The sequence below is a fragment of the Polypterus senegalus genome, chromosome 1, assembly GCF_016835505.1.
Source record: "Polypterus senegalus isolate Bchr_013 chromosome 1, ASM1683550v1, whole genome shotgun sequence".
NCBI classification, from domain to species: Eukaryota; Metazoa; Chordata; class Cladistia; order Polypteriformes; family Polypteridae; genus Polypterus; species Polypterus senegalus.
Window position 1 is genome coordinate 160,636,678 of NC_053154.1, and position 18,916 is coordinate 160,655,593.

General features: G+C 37.4%; 1 protein-coding gene across 3 annotated transcripts in view; it reads left to right on the plus strand.

The window, feature by feature from the left end:
• Positions 1-18,916, plus strand: part of fndc3ba (fibronectin type III domain containing 3Ba) — a 528,549-nt gene that overhangs the window by 372,280 nt on the left and 137,353 nt on the right. For all 3 annotated transcript variants that reach the window (XM_039761474.1, XM_039761483.1, XM_039761492.1), the window contains one exon: positions 9,368-9,426. In XM_039761474.1, coding sequence (XP_039617408.1) covers positions 9,368-9,426 — 59 coding nt within the window. The remainder of the gene's footprint in view (positions 1-9,367; positions 9,427-18,916) is intronic.

Here is an 18,916-nt window from a genome sequence, read left to right on the forward strand (position 1 = left end):
TGACATCATGTTGACAGATATGAAGACTGAATTGCTTTTGAAGTGGTGAGATCTGTAAAAGATGGAAATCTGATCCCAGTTGTGCTTTTAAAGACTGTCAGTTTTTTGATATTCCTCATCTTGACTGCTACTTTTAAGTTGTGAATGAATAGGCTAGTTAATTTATCACATGAAGCTTCACTTACCTTTCAAAATGTTACTATTTCCATTTATTTAAAACAAAACATGTTTGGCTAGCAGCTAAGTCGGAAACAGTTTTGTACTGTCAGTGTAAAGCCTGAATAGATTAATAACACCATTCTCCTCATGGCACAAAGCTGCCTTCATGGCACTTTGGCTTCTGCTGTTTCTGCTCTGAGGTGCATCAGATTCCACTGATTTCATCTTACTGTCAAGACATGGTACTTTAAATTTGTTGTATACAGTAATTATATCCATTTTCTTAAATATTGTGGAACCTCTAGTATTAAAAAAAAGGCAATGTATAACACACATTTTCTGTTATTTGCCCTTGAGAGTTTCTGATCGTGTGGCAGTACCCAAATGGGATTTGTTATTCACATCAAAAATAAAGAACTGGCATATTTTTATTGACTTACTATGGCAGCACAACTGTATCACTGAGAGATCTGGTAGTTTAAAAAATGTTTTGCAATTAAAAACTATTACTGCAATATTTTTACCTTTTTTTGTTCTGTGCATAAAGAGCTTCTCATAAACCAAGGATGCACCGTGAGTTAGTCAGATTTACTTATTTAAACTTGTAATCTTTCCTGATTTATTCTATTTAGTGTGGCCCTGTTTTCATTTTGCAGTGGGGGTTACTTGATGCGAACACTGTATGTTCTCAAGAGTTTTTTTCTCAGGATACTTTAGTTCCTTCAAACATCCAAAATATTAAGTCAGGAAAAGAAAAGTCCCAAGTGCAATGAGAACGTCTGCTCACTCCATCACACTGAATAGTCAGAATTGAGGCCTGCTTTTCCATCCATCCATCCATTTTCAAACCCGCTGAATCCGAATACAGGGTCACGGGGGTCTGCTGGAGCCAATCCCAGCCAACACAGGGCACAAGGCAGGAACCAATCCTGGGCAGGGTGCCAACCCACCGCAGGACACACATAAACACACCCACACACCAAGCACACACTAGGGCCAATTTAGAATCGCCAATCCACCTAACTGGCATGTCTTTGGAGTGTGGGAGGAAACCCACGCAGACACGGGGAGAACATGCAAACTCCACGCAGGGAGGACCTGGGAAGCGAACCGGGCCTCCTAACTGCGAGGCAGTCCTGCTTTTTGTAGGTGTAAAACGAGCTCTTAAGACTACTAAGTACACACGATAACAGAAGTACAAATCTTTCTGGCTATAAAAGTTCATAAATATGAATTATGAAAAAGTCAGACAATATGAAAATCAAAACAGGAAAAATAAAAACCCTGGAGATAACTATTTGTTAGTATCTGTCTATTTGGAACTTTCTCAAGAAATATTTCATTAAATACCCTGAAATCCCCAGCAGGTGTCTGGCAAAGAATTTAAAAATGACTAATTGGTTAATTTATATACTGTTCTTCGTGATATGCTAGCATGTGGGACTGTGGCTGAGCAGAAGCTAACTGCACTGCTGTTTAAACTGTTGTTATATACTTACAGTACCAAACCAGAATGCATCAGCTGTTCACATTTTTTAATGTATATATAAATGGCACAAAGGCAAGTTAAATGACGAGTCACACAGTGAGTTAGAGGAGAAAATTGAATTGGCAATCTTGACGTTTAAAGTCCAGTCCCTTAAGCCGTTATTTTCTATCATAATGTTCCACACTTAGGAGGCAGAGTGCCCCATTTGTGTCCCCACAATTGAATTATTCTTAGTGAATTTTGGTCAGGTACATGTCTCCCCCAGTCTGTGCATGGTCAGATGAATGATATGGAGGTGAAAGAAGAAACACATGATGATTGGTACCTCTCTTCTTCTCCTTTTTCAGTTTAAAAGGAAGAAAATCGATCCGTGGCAGTTAGCAATTTCTTTATTGATTTGTATTCATTTATTATTTTGTATAATACACTTGAATCACAACAATACCATCAAAACATACTGTAAGTGACATCATGCAAAACTCTTCATTGGTTTAAAAGGAAAAGCACTGATGAGCAGCAGTTGCCAAATGCTTTCTTGATTTTCTATTTGTTGATTTATTTTTTGCTTTGCACCCTCCCCCACCATAACCTATTGTCTATGGGGATAAACGGAGACATCAAAACCTTCAGTCTCCTGTTTTTGACAGATCTCAATGTTTTAGGGCCCCCCTGATACTGAAAACATTGATATGTCGATGATGGGTGTCTGTGTGTCACAGTTCTTGAGGACAGTGTAGAGCTAAAACGGCTGGATGGAAAAACACCAAACTTGAAACTTAAGCCTGTTAAGAGATGACGATGTGCTGATTATTTTTTGAACCAAATCTTGTGCAAGAGAAAGACGAACCCTTAAATACCGTAATTCTGCAATTAATTACGAATTCTTCTCATCAATTGCTATCATAATAACCTATTTTATGATCAGAAAGATCAGCATCAGAGTGGTAAATAATTACTACAATGCTATTGAATAGTTCAGGTATATTGGTTCCTAGGGCACAAAGCCTACAGATACTCACATCCAAATTTTTTTTATTATCTTCTTATATAATATGCTACCGTGGCTGTCCATTTGTCAGTCCAGGATTTTAAATCACTTGTAGCTTGCAAACCATTTTCACTATTGACCTGAAATTTGGTACATATATACTATGTGACGTGTACTATCCGCTTTTGGGGTGATTATTGACCTCCAAGGTTATTCCTCTTTTTATTCTTATTTTATTTTATTGTAGAATCAACGGCCATGTGGCACATGCATGCAGGCACCATTCTCATTCCCTACCACCTTCACCGTCACTTCCCCTACATCTTCATATCTTAAATGATTCTTGAGGAAGATTGAAGACTTAAGTGCCAATTTAAGTGAAAAACTAAGGAAAATGAACTAAGTAATTGCAGCACAAACACTGACTTAATCACTTTTAACGCAAAAAGATGCAGACGAAAGAAGAGAAGAAGCGGGCTGCTAGGGTGAAGAAAAGAAGAGCTGGTCAGGAAACAGCAAGCGCATCAAGCTCTGAGCAAACGAATGCTAAACAGAGACAGAGGAAGAATATGAAAACTAGGAATGCTCAAGTCAAGTGTATTCACTGCTTGTTATCATGCACTGCGTCATTGCTGATTTTGTACAATGCACTTAAATCACAACAATGCCATCAAAACGCACTGGAAGCAATACTATGCAGTATTTTGTTTTTATTGGTTTGAAAGGTAAAGCATTGAGGAGTGGCAGATGCCAAATGCTTTATTGATTTGTATTTGTTTATTTAATTACTGGAATCACAACAATGACATCAAGAGATAATGTAAGTAACACTATTGATTGTAAGAGCCAGCAGTAATAAAATGACTTACGTTACTGCATTTATACTGTCAACAGAAATGTGCTCTAAGTTGAACGTCCATGACATGTGCTAAGCACCATGCTTCCCAGTCCCCCTAATGTTCAAATGATTTCTTTACCTTCCCTGCTGCTGTGGTGGAAGCTGCAACTGCATCTCACTTAATTCTGCCTTTGCTTGGATGGAGAAGTGCTCCTCTGCTCTAAAATTCATCCAGTTTCCAGAACATTTTCAAAAAGTTAACATGATAAAGTCGTGCTAAATGATTAAGCAAGACTTCCCATTCATCAATGCCTCGAGTGTCTTAGAATTGCTTTGCTTGTGTGAATGTCACTACGTCATAAATGCAGATGCTGTGAAGCTTTGCATGCTTTACCAGAAATGTTCATGCCTTTGTTCACACATATCCAGTTTAGGAACCTCATATATAATGTGTTTTTTGTTAGAGGACTTTTTTCACAGTTTAGCATGGTATTGCAGTAAGCTGTAACTGCATTCTTTGTTAACCAATTTTATTTTTAATGCAGTGTTACATAATAGAAAGCAGCAATTAGCATGAAGACATCATTTGCACCAAATTAGTTTCAAATGTTCCTTCACATTTGTCAGAGAAGGGTATTTGTCATTAATTTTGTGGGAATCTTCAATGGTTCACCTTTCTGCTTTTTTTCAGACTGCTAACTTTAATTGCTGGCATTATGAAAATTATTCAGTCAGGTTGCTTGATCTTCATATGGTGATCTTTATGTTAGAGAAATGTAGGATTGCACTGTGCTAGTCAAGGAGTGAGAATTGTACCGGCTGACAAAGGCTCGGCTGGCTGTATTGAGTGTGGGGACTGTGCCCTCAGTGAGTGACTGTTGAGACAATCCCAAATGATGTCATTTGGGTGACACATTTCAATGTGGCAAATGTCTGCTGCATGCATTGGGTGGTAAGTATTGTCATTTTGTATGTATTCTTTTTGTGTTTTTTTGCAGCATTACGCACAGTATAAACTTGTATGCTATAAATAGGTAGAATGAACGAACAAACTTTTTTTTGTTCCTAGGGGGAGATGTGTTAGTTTACAGAAGATATTCAAAGAAAGAAATACATAAATAGGTGGATAAATAAATAAATATACAAACACTGTGGTCTGAACACACTCCAGAATGACTAAAAAGCAAGAAAATTTTAAAGAAAGGAAACTTCTGAGTTAACAAGTCACAGTGCCGGTAAGGCATTATGCAAGCGTATTGCTGTTAATGTTAATTGGCACACTTCTGCTGAATAATTTGTTGGCTGAAAGTACTCAGTGTTACATTTTCAACTTACTCTTAAGCAGCTAAATTTGCCTTCATATTGTGAGATTGAATTGAAGGTGCTTTTCAAATCATTACTTAATTAAAAAAACAAGAATGTAATGCTTCTTACAGTTAGGAGCTCATCTACGCTAGGAAGAACATGAATAAAATAAGCAATGCCAAAAACTAATTTAAGTACACTGCCAATCAGTCCACTACACTGCATATTATAGCACGAAAAATTTACTTTTGTCATTGTAATGGTTTGCCTTTGGCCAGTTTTTACATACAAAATGTTTTTCTCATAGGAGAATTCCTGGGTTAGAGAGGGGGTATCTGATCTGATTTTAATAGTTTTAGTTAGCAGGCTTAAAGGCAATAATTCAAGCCATATTGACAGAAATAGTCTTACATTTTCTAATTTATTATTTCATTAAATCTAAAACATTAAAAGCATCTAACATGAAATAGAATAGGACACAAACAAATAACTCGGCAAAACATTTTACAGTTTTTGTAGCCTTACAGTTTTAAGTTAGCAGGTTTAAAGGCAATGACTCAAGCCATCTTGACAGCAATAACCTTACAAATTGGCAGAGGATAAGAAAAAGACAAATAAAGGAAAAAAAAGTCAAACGCAATAGGAATTTTGTACACTCCCCTCTGAAGACATTTTCTTGTCCTGCAGTGTACTGTTCATGCATCTCTCTGTCATTGTGTCTTCTGTGCACATTATACTTTTTTGACTGAAGTCCAGAGTCAGTAATTTGTATGTGACAAATAACATTTGATTTGATTTAAAATCTGTTTTGTTGCTGGTCCATTCACTTGTATTTTATTTATCACTAAACGTGATATTCTTTCTCCGTCTTCTGTCTGGCTATTGCGACACAAGAGGGCGATGTCGCTCCTCAAACCCCACAGACAAATGTCCAAGACACTAGGTAATAGCACCAGGAAATGTTTTAATTTCTTTTTTCCACAATATTCTGCCACAAAGCACCACAATAAACAAATCATTAATCAATAATACAATAATAATATTCCTCCTGTCCTCCCAGCAGTTCTGTCACACTCCCTCCCAACTCTGGCTCTCATGCTGGGTCTCCACCAGTCCTTTAAATAGTCCTTGACCCGGAAGTGCTTCTCCTCTGTTGTTCCCATGACTTGTCAGCACTTCCGGGTCAGATGGAGAATTATATTTTTTTTTCAGCCCGGAAGTACTTCTGCTCTTCCGTCCCCGTCACTTGGGAGTACTTCCGGGCTATATGGAAAATAAAAATCCCTGCGTCTCCCTGCAGCATCACATGGTGGCACCCACGGTACCCAGCAGGGTTGTGAAGCCAAACTCTGTCTCCCATGGTGCCCTGCAGGAATCCGGGGCACCTCTAGGCTGCAGGGAAGACGGCATCTAGCATCCTGGGTGTGTCGGCCGGGATGAGCTGCCGGCCGTCCATCACACTATCTATTTGTCGTGGCTCTGGTAAGCACTCTTCTTATATATAAACGTCTATGTGTGGAAGTGTGTGTGTCTGTCTGGCCTGGAAGTGAGAGGTAGAGTCATGGTAAAGGGCTTCACCTCTGAGGAAACAGAAAACTAAATGTCTACGCGTGGAAGTGTGTGTGTGTCTGTCTGTCCAGCCGGAAGTGCAAGGCTACTACAGTATGAAGCTCAGAGAGCCGGCAAGGCAGCCCCATGTTAACGAATCGGAAGAAGAAAGCTACTCTGTTGCCTAAGTAAAACCGCTGAGAAAAGAGTGATACTCTTACATAATTGAGGAGAGCATGTTGGAAAAATCAATCCTCCTAGGAGAGAGATGCCCAGAGTAGTTTCTTTCAATTACCTGACATCTCTACATTTCAGTTGTTTTTCTGACAATTTCAGTAATTTCTAGGACCCCGGGCTTTTTACAGCACGGACTTAGCTTTGTATATTTGCAATGTCAGTTTTGTCCTTTCTTGTAAGTATTACTTCCTTTATTTTATAACTCAGTCAGTGGCACCTAAACCTCAGCTACAGATCATACTAACCTCATTTTCTCATAAACATACCTAAAAAATTAAAATTCTAAAATACTAATTAAATTAAATGTACATTAAACAGCGGAGGAAAAGAAACAAGTCCCATTCTTTAGCTAATTGTTTTTCACAGTTACCTTTAAGCAAAACATCTGCCAAAAGATCTTTTGAAACAGAGCAGCTTCAAATCTTAATAACATTTCTCTGAAGAATAGGGAGTTTTCTGTGAAAAGCAGGAACAAAGACAATTTCACAGTAGGCCTGACATTCTCATTAAAGCACAAACCCACTGGAATGGACCTTTTTAGGGGACAGACCAGTCATTCTTTTCTTTTGTGGGGATTTTATCATTATCTTTTTTGTGTTTATTTCACCATCATCTATGATCTCTTCTAAATTTTATAATTGCATTGATTCATTTCATTTGTCTGCACTGTGCTTACTAATTGAAATTTTATCTTGCTTGTTTGTTGCTGATTGGTCAGACAGGTAAATATAAATTCCACTGTAAAACTGAACTTGAACTTTTCCAGCTTTTAACAGTGAACAATTCTGTTTGGATGCTTACACACTGTAATTTCACCATAGGTGGTTTTGCAATTCCACTTTTGTTGGCGCAGGATACTACATTTATTATTATTTAATTTACTCATTTGGCTGATGTCTTTATCCAAGATGACTTGCAACAGTTGAGTTACAATTGGTTACATTTCATTTGTTTTTCCCATTAGAGCACAGGCAGATGAAATGACTTGCTCATGGTCACTTGGTGTCAGTAGTGGGATTTTTTTAAATTGACAACCTTAGGTTTTGAAGGCCAAAACATGGACCACTACACCACACTTCATGATTATCATTTCAGATACACTCCAAACACAATTTGTTACATTTGTTGTGTTTTTTCAGTTGGTGCACTGACAAGTGAAGTGACTTGCTCATGGTCATGCAGTGTCCATAGTGGCATCTGAACCCACAGCTCAGGTATGAAGTCCTAGATCCAAAGCCTTAACCACTACAACACAATGCAAGAAATTGTAAAGCTATTAATACATTTATATTAAATTAAACCAATAAATAGTACCATAACACATTCTCAAGCCTGCTCAGTCCAGTTCAATGTGGCAGAAGGTCTGAAGTGACATAGTTGGTCATTTTCATTCTGTGCATGCAGTAAGGTGGGACTCAGTGGTACTGTGGTAGTACAAAGTGTGCTCAACTCCTCTGAAGTGGTATTCTGTGAGTGACTAGAAGCTTAAAATAGTTCTTTCGGTGTTCCTTGCTAAATAAATAAGGTGATCGCTGTACGCTGTGCGTGATAAATACAGTATACTGTATACCAATTGAAAAATCAGTTTTTATCTGTTTAGAATGATTGCTAACTCTTTTCTTTAAAACCCACTGTGGGTAAATTATGAGGTTATGTTTGTTGCCTACAGCAGTATTTTCCTTGTTGTTATTGACTGCAATATATTTGTTTGGTCTATTATATGTTGGTAATTTGGGATATAGTAGTTTGCTTTATTTTTTGATTTAGTTAATAAAGAAAAGAATATTAGCTGTACTCTAATTTTATACCTTGTATTTAACAATGCATACTGTGTGCATTTCCTTTTTTGAAGTCATTGAGTCTAACTCTAAATGAAATGTTTACATATTATACATTAGAATAATTCTTGTTATCTTAACCAACAAAGTCCCCAAACTCAAACTTTAGTGCCCTTTTACCCTTGTTTTTCTAAAGTTTGGGAGTAACCAAAGTAAATTTGATTTTGTGTCTTTTTTGTATATATCCGGACATTTTTTTTTTTTTTTAACAAATCTTTGTCTCACGTATATATTACCATGTATTTAGTTTTTTTTTTCAGTCCATTCAGTTCTTGAACCTTTTTTAATACAAGCCTAAATAAGAAGCATCTGGAACAAACAAAGGGTGAGACAACAGTTCACATCAAGGCACACACACACAAGAGTTATTGTATCTGGTTAACCTGACAATCTTAAGGAAAGGAAAATGGAGAATGGAGGAGAACCTAGAGAAATGCCCACACAAATAAAAGGAGAGTGTGCATGCTTGACACAGTTCATGACCAAATAAATAAGGTTGGGATTAGAAATGTCCACTTTTATTTTTATGTTTTTTTCTTTTGCTATACATTATTGTTCATAACTAGAAATCAGTATAATCCCATTCATAATCTGTTGTTGGTTGCATTAAAATACATCTGAAGAACATCCCACTTAAGACTATTGTCTTGGGAAGCCAAATGATCTGTTTATTATCTGTTTATTACATTTAGAATACTGAGTTCCTGTAGTTAATTTTAAAGTAATTTTTATAGCAGGGTTGGTAGATTTGTGGAACTCTACACAGCGCTCAGCCGATACATTGCTTTGGCACAGTCTTGCATTTTGTACACTTTCAAGGCACATACAGGTTAACCTGAAGTCTGCCAATGAATTATGGGCACTTTGGAAGAATTAACCTGCCTCACAAAGTTTTCAGTCATTGTCAAGGCTGCCATCTTGTGGATACTGTTAACATTTCATCTCCCATTTCTTTCCATTTACAGATCATGACTCAGAAACGAAGAGAGTCCAGGACTTGCTATCGGGAATCGAGAGGCCACAGGTATGTTTTACCTAACTGTGCTGCACGAATGACTAAAAGGTGACAAATCTGAACTGATAGATATGTTTTAATGTGCACAATCTGCCAAAATGGATTAAGGTTATGCACCTAAAATAAATAACAGGACAGACCTCAAAACTGAGCTAACCTTTTGAATTACATGTCCTTTGTTCCCTGTACCTCCAATCACATTTGAATTTTTCCTCACTTTTATTTGATTCATTTATGATTTTCTGAGCAAGCAAATGCAAATAACAATTCTCATGTGCTCCAGTTATTTATAACAAATTTCACTTCATATCAAAACCTGTATCTGAAGGTTACTCACCATTGATGTCTTATATTTATATTTTGTGAATTTTCTTTTTACTTAATAGCAGCATCTTAGTTATTGCAGCCAAGGCCATCATGAGGTGTTCACTTATATTTTTATAATTGTTTCTGCCCTCCATATAACAGGCACTACAAAACATACACCTTGCTTCTAACTGTTGCTCAATTTTCCTTTAACTATGGCAATATTAGGGTTACCAGTCTGAACCTCATGGCAGACCGAAGTGCACAAATGTCAAAATCATGTAAATACCTGTTCCATTCTTAGTACTTCCTCTTATAAAATATGTAATTTACAGCATGTTTTATTAACAAAGTAGGAATACCGTGTTACTGTACTTGATTATGTTTTGAAAATATTTCTACTTTTTTTTCTACTTTTACTTTTATTTCAATACATTTTCAAGCACAAGTGGCTTCTTTTACTCCAATATATTTTGCTTGACCTATTCGTAACTGCAATATTAAACCAGAAATCAAATAGCCTTTGTTCAGTCAATTATCTAAAGCACAGGCTTTCCCATTTTTCAAATGCAAGACATCAGGCATCTGTGCTGTGATTTCAAGCACCCCTCGCTGCAGTGTACAGGACAGGACAGATCAGGGCTGGATGTTGGTGACGCGCGATTCATCTCAGTCGCACTCGGAGCTGATGCTGACTTCAGACACTTACGTTATCAGGGAAGTTTCCTATATGATGGACAATTAGTGATGACTGGGCATAAGTAAAACATTTTTGATATAAGTGAATACATTTGTTTACTTTTAGCTAATTGTAATTTCACCATAATTGCTGAAATCAGGGTGAAATAGCAAATCATCAGTTTGCTTTTTAAGGCCTTGTTCACACGGGCGTTAAAATCGAGCGTTTTTTTTGCGTTCGTGGCGTCCGGTGAGCGCGGATCAAGCGCCGAGTGTTTTCTACACGTAGGAGTCAATGAGAGTGTTCACACGGGGTTTGTCCGGCAGCGCGTTTATACGGCATCAAAAAAACGTTGCATGCAGCTTTTTCTTGGCGCTCAAAACCCAACGAACGCAAGGAAACCGCTTCTAGTTCGTTTTCTGCGCGTTTATTTTACGCTTTGGAGGACCGGATATATCCTAATAATAATAATAAAATAAAATAATAATAATAATAATAAATAAAATAATAATAAAAATAAATATTGTTTATGATGAAAAATTCGACAAAAGTAATTTTATTATAAAATAAACAATATAAAAGTTTACATGTTGTATATGAAAAAATATTAATATTTTTATGTTTTCATATACAACATATATATTTTCATATTGCTTATTTTATTTTATTGTCTCATGTAATTTGTAAACCATGAACCTATTAATTTATGTTCTAATATAATATTTGATAACGATTATGTATTGGGGGGCAATGGAGTGGGGGGGGCATTTCAGTGCATAACACCGGTGTAAGCGCACACTCGACTACTGTTTCCTTACCTCAAAGTGACAAGTAGTCTCTCTTCGGGGCTAACACCAAGTCGCATATTGGTTGATCGGCGTGCAATGTGGCATTGCACCAGCTGCAGCAGACAATCAAAAGTGGAAACCGACATCCGACAGTAATTAAAAAACTTGCGCGGAAATTTTCGCATTTCTTCATAACTTCCTTTAACCCGGCGTTGTGCAGTCAGAGGATGAACCCAGTGGCGGCGATTTTTTCTCTCCCTACGTCGCCGTATTACGAGTATTTTAAAACAAGAAGATTAATATCTAACATAGCAAAATGGTCCATATTGAAAGGAGGCACCTCAAATAAAACGACAAGGGCTTTCATATCCAGTTCCCGACACTGCCTCCACAGGTTAACACACAAACTACAATTTGGGCTGCAGGCTGGCGTTAGACAGAGACAAACGAACGCCGGTGTAGAAGTCAATCGTTCGCCACCACAAAATGCAACATAAACGTCTAGGACGTTCAGAGCAAGTTCGTTTATCCAAAAACTTAACGCCCGTGTGAACAAGGCCTAAAGCTGTTGGACAATCCAAGGCTTCTATCTTAGTGACTGACAAGATGGATCAGTGTGTCTCTATAACTTCCTCAAATTAAGTAGCAGCAAATGACAAGCTTTTGAAATTATACATAGCGTAAACGTCTTTCTAACACTGAATTGTGTATTTTTCTTTTGAAGAAAATTTTTAGTCATGTCCAGGTCTTGTGCATGATGAGCAGTGAGGTTTACACCCATCATCTAATCCAAAAAACTTCCAATTTACTTTGCATTCAGAGGTGTAGTGAAAGGAGTTTTAAGGAGGAACAATTATTATTCATGTTATATCCTTCCCTGGAGTATATTAATGCTCCTAAAAATACAGATGTGTCTAAACTTTTTAAAATTTTTCTTTTGTTGATCCAGTGAAAGAAGTCATGTAAGCCATTCTGCTTTGTCTCCAGCAAGCGGCAGCAGAAGCTTGAAAAGGAACCCAAAGCACAAAGTTAAAAATGTACTGTAAAGAGTCAGTTTTTTTTTAGATGCACTTGACAAATTATTATTTACTCATTGTGTGCCAAAATAAACTAGCTGGATGCTGACAATCTAGCAAAAAACCTTATAAGTGATAACAACCCAAGTACCTGCAGTACAGAACATTTCAAGGATTTTTGTGTAGCAGAAAGTTAGATACTGGCTGTAGAATTGCAAAAATAAAGAGAATGCTCTACTATAAAGGATCAGGCAGCATCCTAAGGCATTCGTAAACCTGGTCTGTGCAAGTCACCTTCTAGGTAGACGTTTTGCTACCCCAGTGGGAAGTTTGTTTAGAAAGAAAAGTACAAACATGTGACACATTTAATGTGGCCAACATGTGCATTTTACATTAAGTTGCTATTCTGAAATTGCTCTTTTTTCCATTTTTGCTCTCTTCATTTAGCATATCGACTGTTCAATGCAATTTTACTGACTCTTAGTAAGTTAGTCTTATAGCCTTGAATACATTACTCGGATTTCTTTTTGATTGTTAGTGCCCTTCATGTTACCTTGCCCATCACTATTTCTGTGTGCCCTGCTTTTATACGTTTACACTGGAGCCATTCTATTTTTATCCCACCTCTTAAACTTACTGTATGAAATCTGTCAATGTGTATCCAAAGTCCTCTCAGTGGTGTATTTTTAGTTGAGTTTTTTGAGTTAATCTTGCTTTCCTTGTAAAGTGCTTTTAATTTGTTCCTGTTGTTAATGGCAGTATATAAAATAAAGCTTGATTGATTGAATATCTGCCTTTCTTAAATGTAAAAAGAGTTAGAAGGAGCAGATCACACTTGGCCTAGAAACTTTTGCCACTTCCCAGACAGATTTGAAGTACTTCAAGAAATAATAGCCTCCTTCTTGAAGTATATAATGCTGCAATCAAAATGTAGCAGCTAAAATAATTGTAGATTGCTGGATGAAGTCTCTTGACTGTTACTTGTCACACTAGTTTGAGTGGGTTGTCTCTCTTGGCAAAATAAAATGCAGTCTACGAGGGGTTTTTTTGTACTCTATGAATGTCTGAAAAGTGCTGTGCTTGGGCTGCATTATCCTTCAGGGAACATGAGACTTGAGGTGATTAATTTGGTACAGGCATGATTTAAGGAAGGCCCAGCATTCCTAGTAGCACTTCTGTGAACTGAACTTGCTTAGTCGGCCAAAATATGTCAAACGATGGTCTAAAACGTAACAAATTATACAAGTGAGAAGGGAGTTCCTACTTTCCATTTTGCGTAGTGATTTTTCCAAGGGTCTCCATTTCGATATAACAAATCAGTTTGCTCCAGACTCCTAGTTCTCACCCCATTGCTCATTGCTAATGCTATCTGCAGGCCACTATGGATAATGGGGAAGCTCTGCAGCTTACATTTCTAATTCAGGTGCTTTAGTGAGACCCGCCAACACATGGTGTCTCATTTAGCTGCCATTAGTGTCATCTGAGAATATTTTCCTAGCCTTACACAAGGAAAGCCAAAGACCTTTGAATAGCACTTTTAAAGTAGAAACTGCCTACCATTTTAAATATGAATGACTTTCCTCTTAATTTACCTTATCTCTTCTTTTTTATTCTAATTTCTCCACCTCTTAGGGTTAATGAACAGAATGCTATAAATAGTTTCTCCTGCATGTGATATGGTTAGAAGGCAAGAGAGGAAGTGAGTTACGTGACCTGATTCATCAAGTGAGGTGTTAGGCATCATCAACTAAATCACAGAATTAGGACCCCCAACAATTTTTCCACGACACTCTTTACAACCATTTGCACTTGAGCACATTGCATAGATAGTTATTTAAATGTTATCAATGTAGCACTCTGTTTTTTTCTTCCACATTAAACAGACAAGTGTTAGGTCCATTGATGACCCTAAATTTGACCTGTGTGTGAGAGTGTGTTTGCCCTAAAATAGACCAGTGTCCTGCCTGGTGCATGATGTTACTGAGAGAGATTTCTGCCTCCATGTGCCTTGTTTTGGAAAGGATGGATACAAGTAATGGCCTTATATTTTAAATTAAACACACATAATTCATTTTCAAACCGGATATGGTGAAGATAATGCATATCCTGTTAGCTTCCATGGAGATATATGCTAATGTAAGGTAAGGATTCACATATTGGTCGGAGAAACATAGACGACAGTGAAATGTCATCAGCTTAGTAATGCGCTGGTATCCTCAATGATGAACAATAATGCAGCGTAAACAGTTACACTAGGTCCTGGGACATTAGTCCTATAAAACAAAATTGTAAGCCTACAGATTTATTTTATCTGATGAAGTAATCCTCATATTAGATGGTAGACCGGTCCAGAGTTTAGAGGCCTGTAACTAAAAGTTGTACTGTACATGTTTCCGATGAAGCCCTTATTGTAGGTCTTATTTATTTCATTATAGTTAAAACAACAGGCCTGAAAGATTCTTTAAGCGTCACCACAGTGGATTCTGATACGTGTTTGCCTTGTTTGTTGCCTATTGCCTTGCAGTCTGTGTGTCCTCCATGCAGTTTGATTTTACAATTCTATATAATAGACAGATAGATGTAATTTATCTGTCACCAATGGGAAAAGCAAACTTTACAGAACCTCAAGGAAAAAAAAAATATATCCAGTATATATAAAACAACAAGGAATAAACAACTCACCCAAACACCCCCAAAAACAGCCTAAATAAGACAGCTGATACTATTGATCACAGATTTATAGGTGGCAGTAAGATGTGGTCGGATCTGCTCAGTTGTACAGCAGGTTTACATTTGAAGACATTGACATTTGAATACACCACAAATCCAACATGCTAATTGAAGTTTAACCTTTATGATGTCCCACTGGTTAAGTCAACAGCATTCTAGGGTCCAAATAATTTATTCATTAGAATTGTTAAAGTTTTAATGAACTGAAATGGGCCTTTGCTAGCATGTTGAAGTCAGAGGGCAGATCATTATCTGTCAAAATGACTACTGCTAAAAATGAAAGCCGATAATATTTCTATGTATATATCATTAATTAGTATTCTTACCATATTATGGGTTTGTTGTTCTAGAGATGATATAAAATAGATCTGCAACCATCTTTCTTAGTTTGTGTTTACATATCCTATCCGGTGGTTGCTGAAATAAGCAGAGATATTGCCCATTTGCATTCACCCCATTATTGGAGCCCTGAGTCAACAAAACAAAAGTGATTTCTTATGGCCAAGACATTTTTCTTTACTATTAAGTGTTTAAAAAATGAGTGCTTGTCCCTAAAGGTCTTGTTTTCGTAACCACCATGAAGAGCACGGTGTCAACTACCGTTGTTCCCTTTTTAGAATTTCCCTTGTTTTCCTGATCAAATAATAAGTTTGCATACACCAATTTAGCTTCCCCCAGATTATTTAGCTCACGTAAATTGCACTGTAGAGTTTGGTGCTGGATAACAGGATCAGTTCCCTTGCTTCACTAACAACTAATTGGGGTGCCACAAATTAGAAAATGTATGTAACAAGTATGCATGTGTGAAATATGGAAGGTTTTCTTATATTTATTCTGCAGTCTTGTGTGGTTCTCACAGGGCACTTCACAAAAGAAACTCAACCTTTCCAGAACTTCATGGACCAGCTGCAGTGATGGGCAGCTTATAACAACTTAAGTTTAAATTTGTACATGTGTTTGCAGTTGATGTAGATTGCTCTTCTTATTATTTAAATCTGGAGTTCTACTTTATTGGATATAACTGGTCTTCCCATATACATCTGCTTAATTAGAGATATTATTGATAGATAGATAGATACTTTATTAATTCCAAGGGGAAATTCACATACTCCAGCAGCAGCATACTGATATAGAAAACAATATTAAATTAAAGAGTGATAAAAATGCAGGTAAAACACACAATAACTTTGTATAATGATAACGTTAACCCCCCATGGGTGGAATTGAAGAGTCAGATAGTATGGGGGAGGAACGATCTCCTCAGTCTGTCAGTGGAGCAGGACAGTGACAGCAGTCTGTCGCTGAAGCTGCTCCTCTGTCTGGAGATGATACTGTTCAGTGGATGCAGTGGATTCTCCATGATTGACAGGAGCCTGCTCAGCGCCCGTCGCTCTGCCATGGATGTCAAACTCTCCAGCTCCATGCCTACAATAGAGCCTGCCTTCCTCACCAGTTTGGCCAGGCGTGAGGCATCCTTCTTTTTGCTGCCTCCCCAGTACACCACCACATAGAAGAGGGTGCTTGCCACAACCGTCTGATAGAACATCTGCAGCATCTTATTACAGATTCTGAAGGACACCAGTCTTCTAAGGAAGTATAGTCGGCTCTGTCCATTGATAAATTATTGATAAATATTGGCTGCACCTATGGTACAATTTAAAGTAAAGATCTACAATTCATAGTAAAAATAGCCAAGACTGAGGTTTTATAGGTTGTGGTCCTAAGCTGCATGGGCTTGAGTTAATCAGCTCTGATGGGGTTTTCATACACAGCTTGCTATCAAGAAAACACTACTCAGAAAACAACAAGTTAATGGCTTTCCTATAGGAAGCAGGCCATTGATGATAAAAGTCAGCACAACATGTGCAAAATTGGAGATGGGTTGCAATCAGTCATGTATCAACTAAAGAAGTAAGGTGCACAACTTCTAGTACCCTGTTATTTAGAGTGGCAGGTGATCAACTAGCTGTGTTTCACTCCTGTTAGTTCAAAAACATGGTTACAATTACAGTAGGAAAGGTCAGTTGCTCTGATGAATCCTGATGGCTACTGCCCTAGATGTACAATAATGCTAAATGTCAGCTTTTTAACTTAAATATAATGTTTTTATTCCATTAGATAGATAGATAGATAGATAGATAGATAGTACTAGGAAAATGTAACTTTTTACAAGAGTTCAAGAAATACTAAAACAAACAACACCCTCCCTCAAACACACACCCAAGAACTGCACAAAAAGAGGAAAACGTCTGATTTGGCTAATAAGATAGCAGTCAATGTGAGGCACTATAAAGACTTATTGCCGCAGGTATGAAGTAGCCCCGGTAGTGTTTCTTGACACACTTGAATAGTTCATAATGATTGAAAAACAAGCATTTGCAAAGAAGTCATTCATGATTCTGAATTTATCCTTCCATATTATACTAACACAGACTTGTGTGGATGCTGCTTTCACTGTACTCTGAACACAAGACCCTATACACCTAAAGATGGTGCCAACACTGAAATTTAAAAAAGCAACTTCATGAATGCTGGCTACCTGACATGACACTGTTCTTCTATAATCCATAGCATACTGTGATAAGTGGTCTGTGGTGAGAAGCAGAGTCTAATCGGGCACAGGCGAGGCGAGAATGCGCTTTGCTCCGGGGACAGATCGGGGTGGCTGACGGTTAAGGCACGTGCGAATTTCTGCGTCAGTCAGGTGACTCATTAGCTCCACTGAGGATGTGGCAGAGTATCACACCCGCACCCAATTAGGAGAGGCAGTCTAAAAGGAGTCTGTACAGGACAGAGGGGTGGGGAGAAAACAAAAATGAAAGAGGGGCACAGAGGTTAATGAATGGAGAAAAGGGCAGGAGCATTAGAGAGTTGGTGCAAAACAAAAGGAAGCAGGTGGACAGCAATGTGATCCCCGGGAGAGGCAGTCCTCTAAAACAACTTAGAACTCATCTGTTCAAGAAAGCTTTTAACTTAACTTAACATTCTGCCCCTGCTTTCAGGTAACTTCTCTTGCCCAGATGCTCAGGATAATTTGTGTGTGTGTTATATCACACATTATGTGATTTGTTCAGGCATTTCTTTTAGTTTTGAATTTAGTATTACATTCCATTTATTCTTTCTTTTATTATATTTAATGATTTATATTTCCTGTATTTGTTTGTTTATTACTCTATACAGAAAATATTTGTATCTTAAATGCCTTGAGCATGAGAAAGGTGCTATATAAATATAAATGGATGACTATTATTATTATTATTGTTTGATGTGCTGTCATTAGTTATTTGCAGTTTCCCATCCCAGTGCAAATCAACGGTGCTGTTTAACACTGAGGGCATAGCCAGTGGAGTGTTAGTAGCGTGTATGCCGACCCCTTGAAGCTTCTGATTATTCTCTGGCCTGTATTAATTTCATTGGAGTGTTACCATGCCATGCCTGATTTATTGCTCTAAAGTACTTCTCAAGACTGTTAAGAGGCCAATTACATGTATTCTGCAACTATTAATTTCAGCATTGACCTTCTCTCCCTGGCTAATAAACTGACTAAACTCAGAATTGTACATTTTAATCAAAGAGACACTGTGCTGTCATATTATAGCTTTACTTATATTGCATGTGGTGTTTTACTTCTACACAGACCTGGACATTCATTATATTGCATTATTACATATATATTGTTTTATTTTTCTGTTTACTTCCCGTTTAACAGTGAATAGAGATTTAATAGCAGTAGAGGTAAATGTCGTTTCTTCATTTATTTGATCTCATACATTATGTACAATAAGACTACCAGTCAGGACAAATTAGGTCTATAATATGTTTAGTTTACTAGTGTGGATGGTCACAATTATCATTCAGAAAATCTATTTCACATGTTAATTACCCTCTTAGTAGCACATCTTAATCTCTAAATCCCGTTTTGTATTCACACATCTAGCAACATGTCCAGCCCTGTTTTAATTTCTGTAACATTATCCATT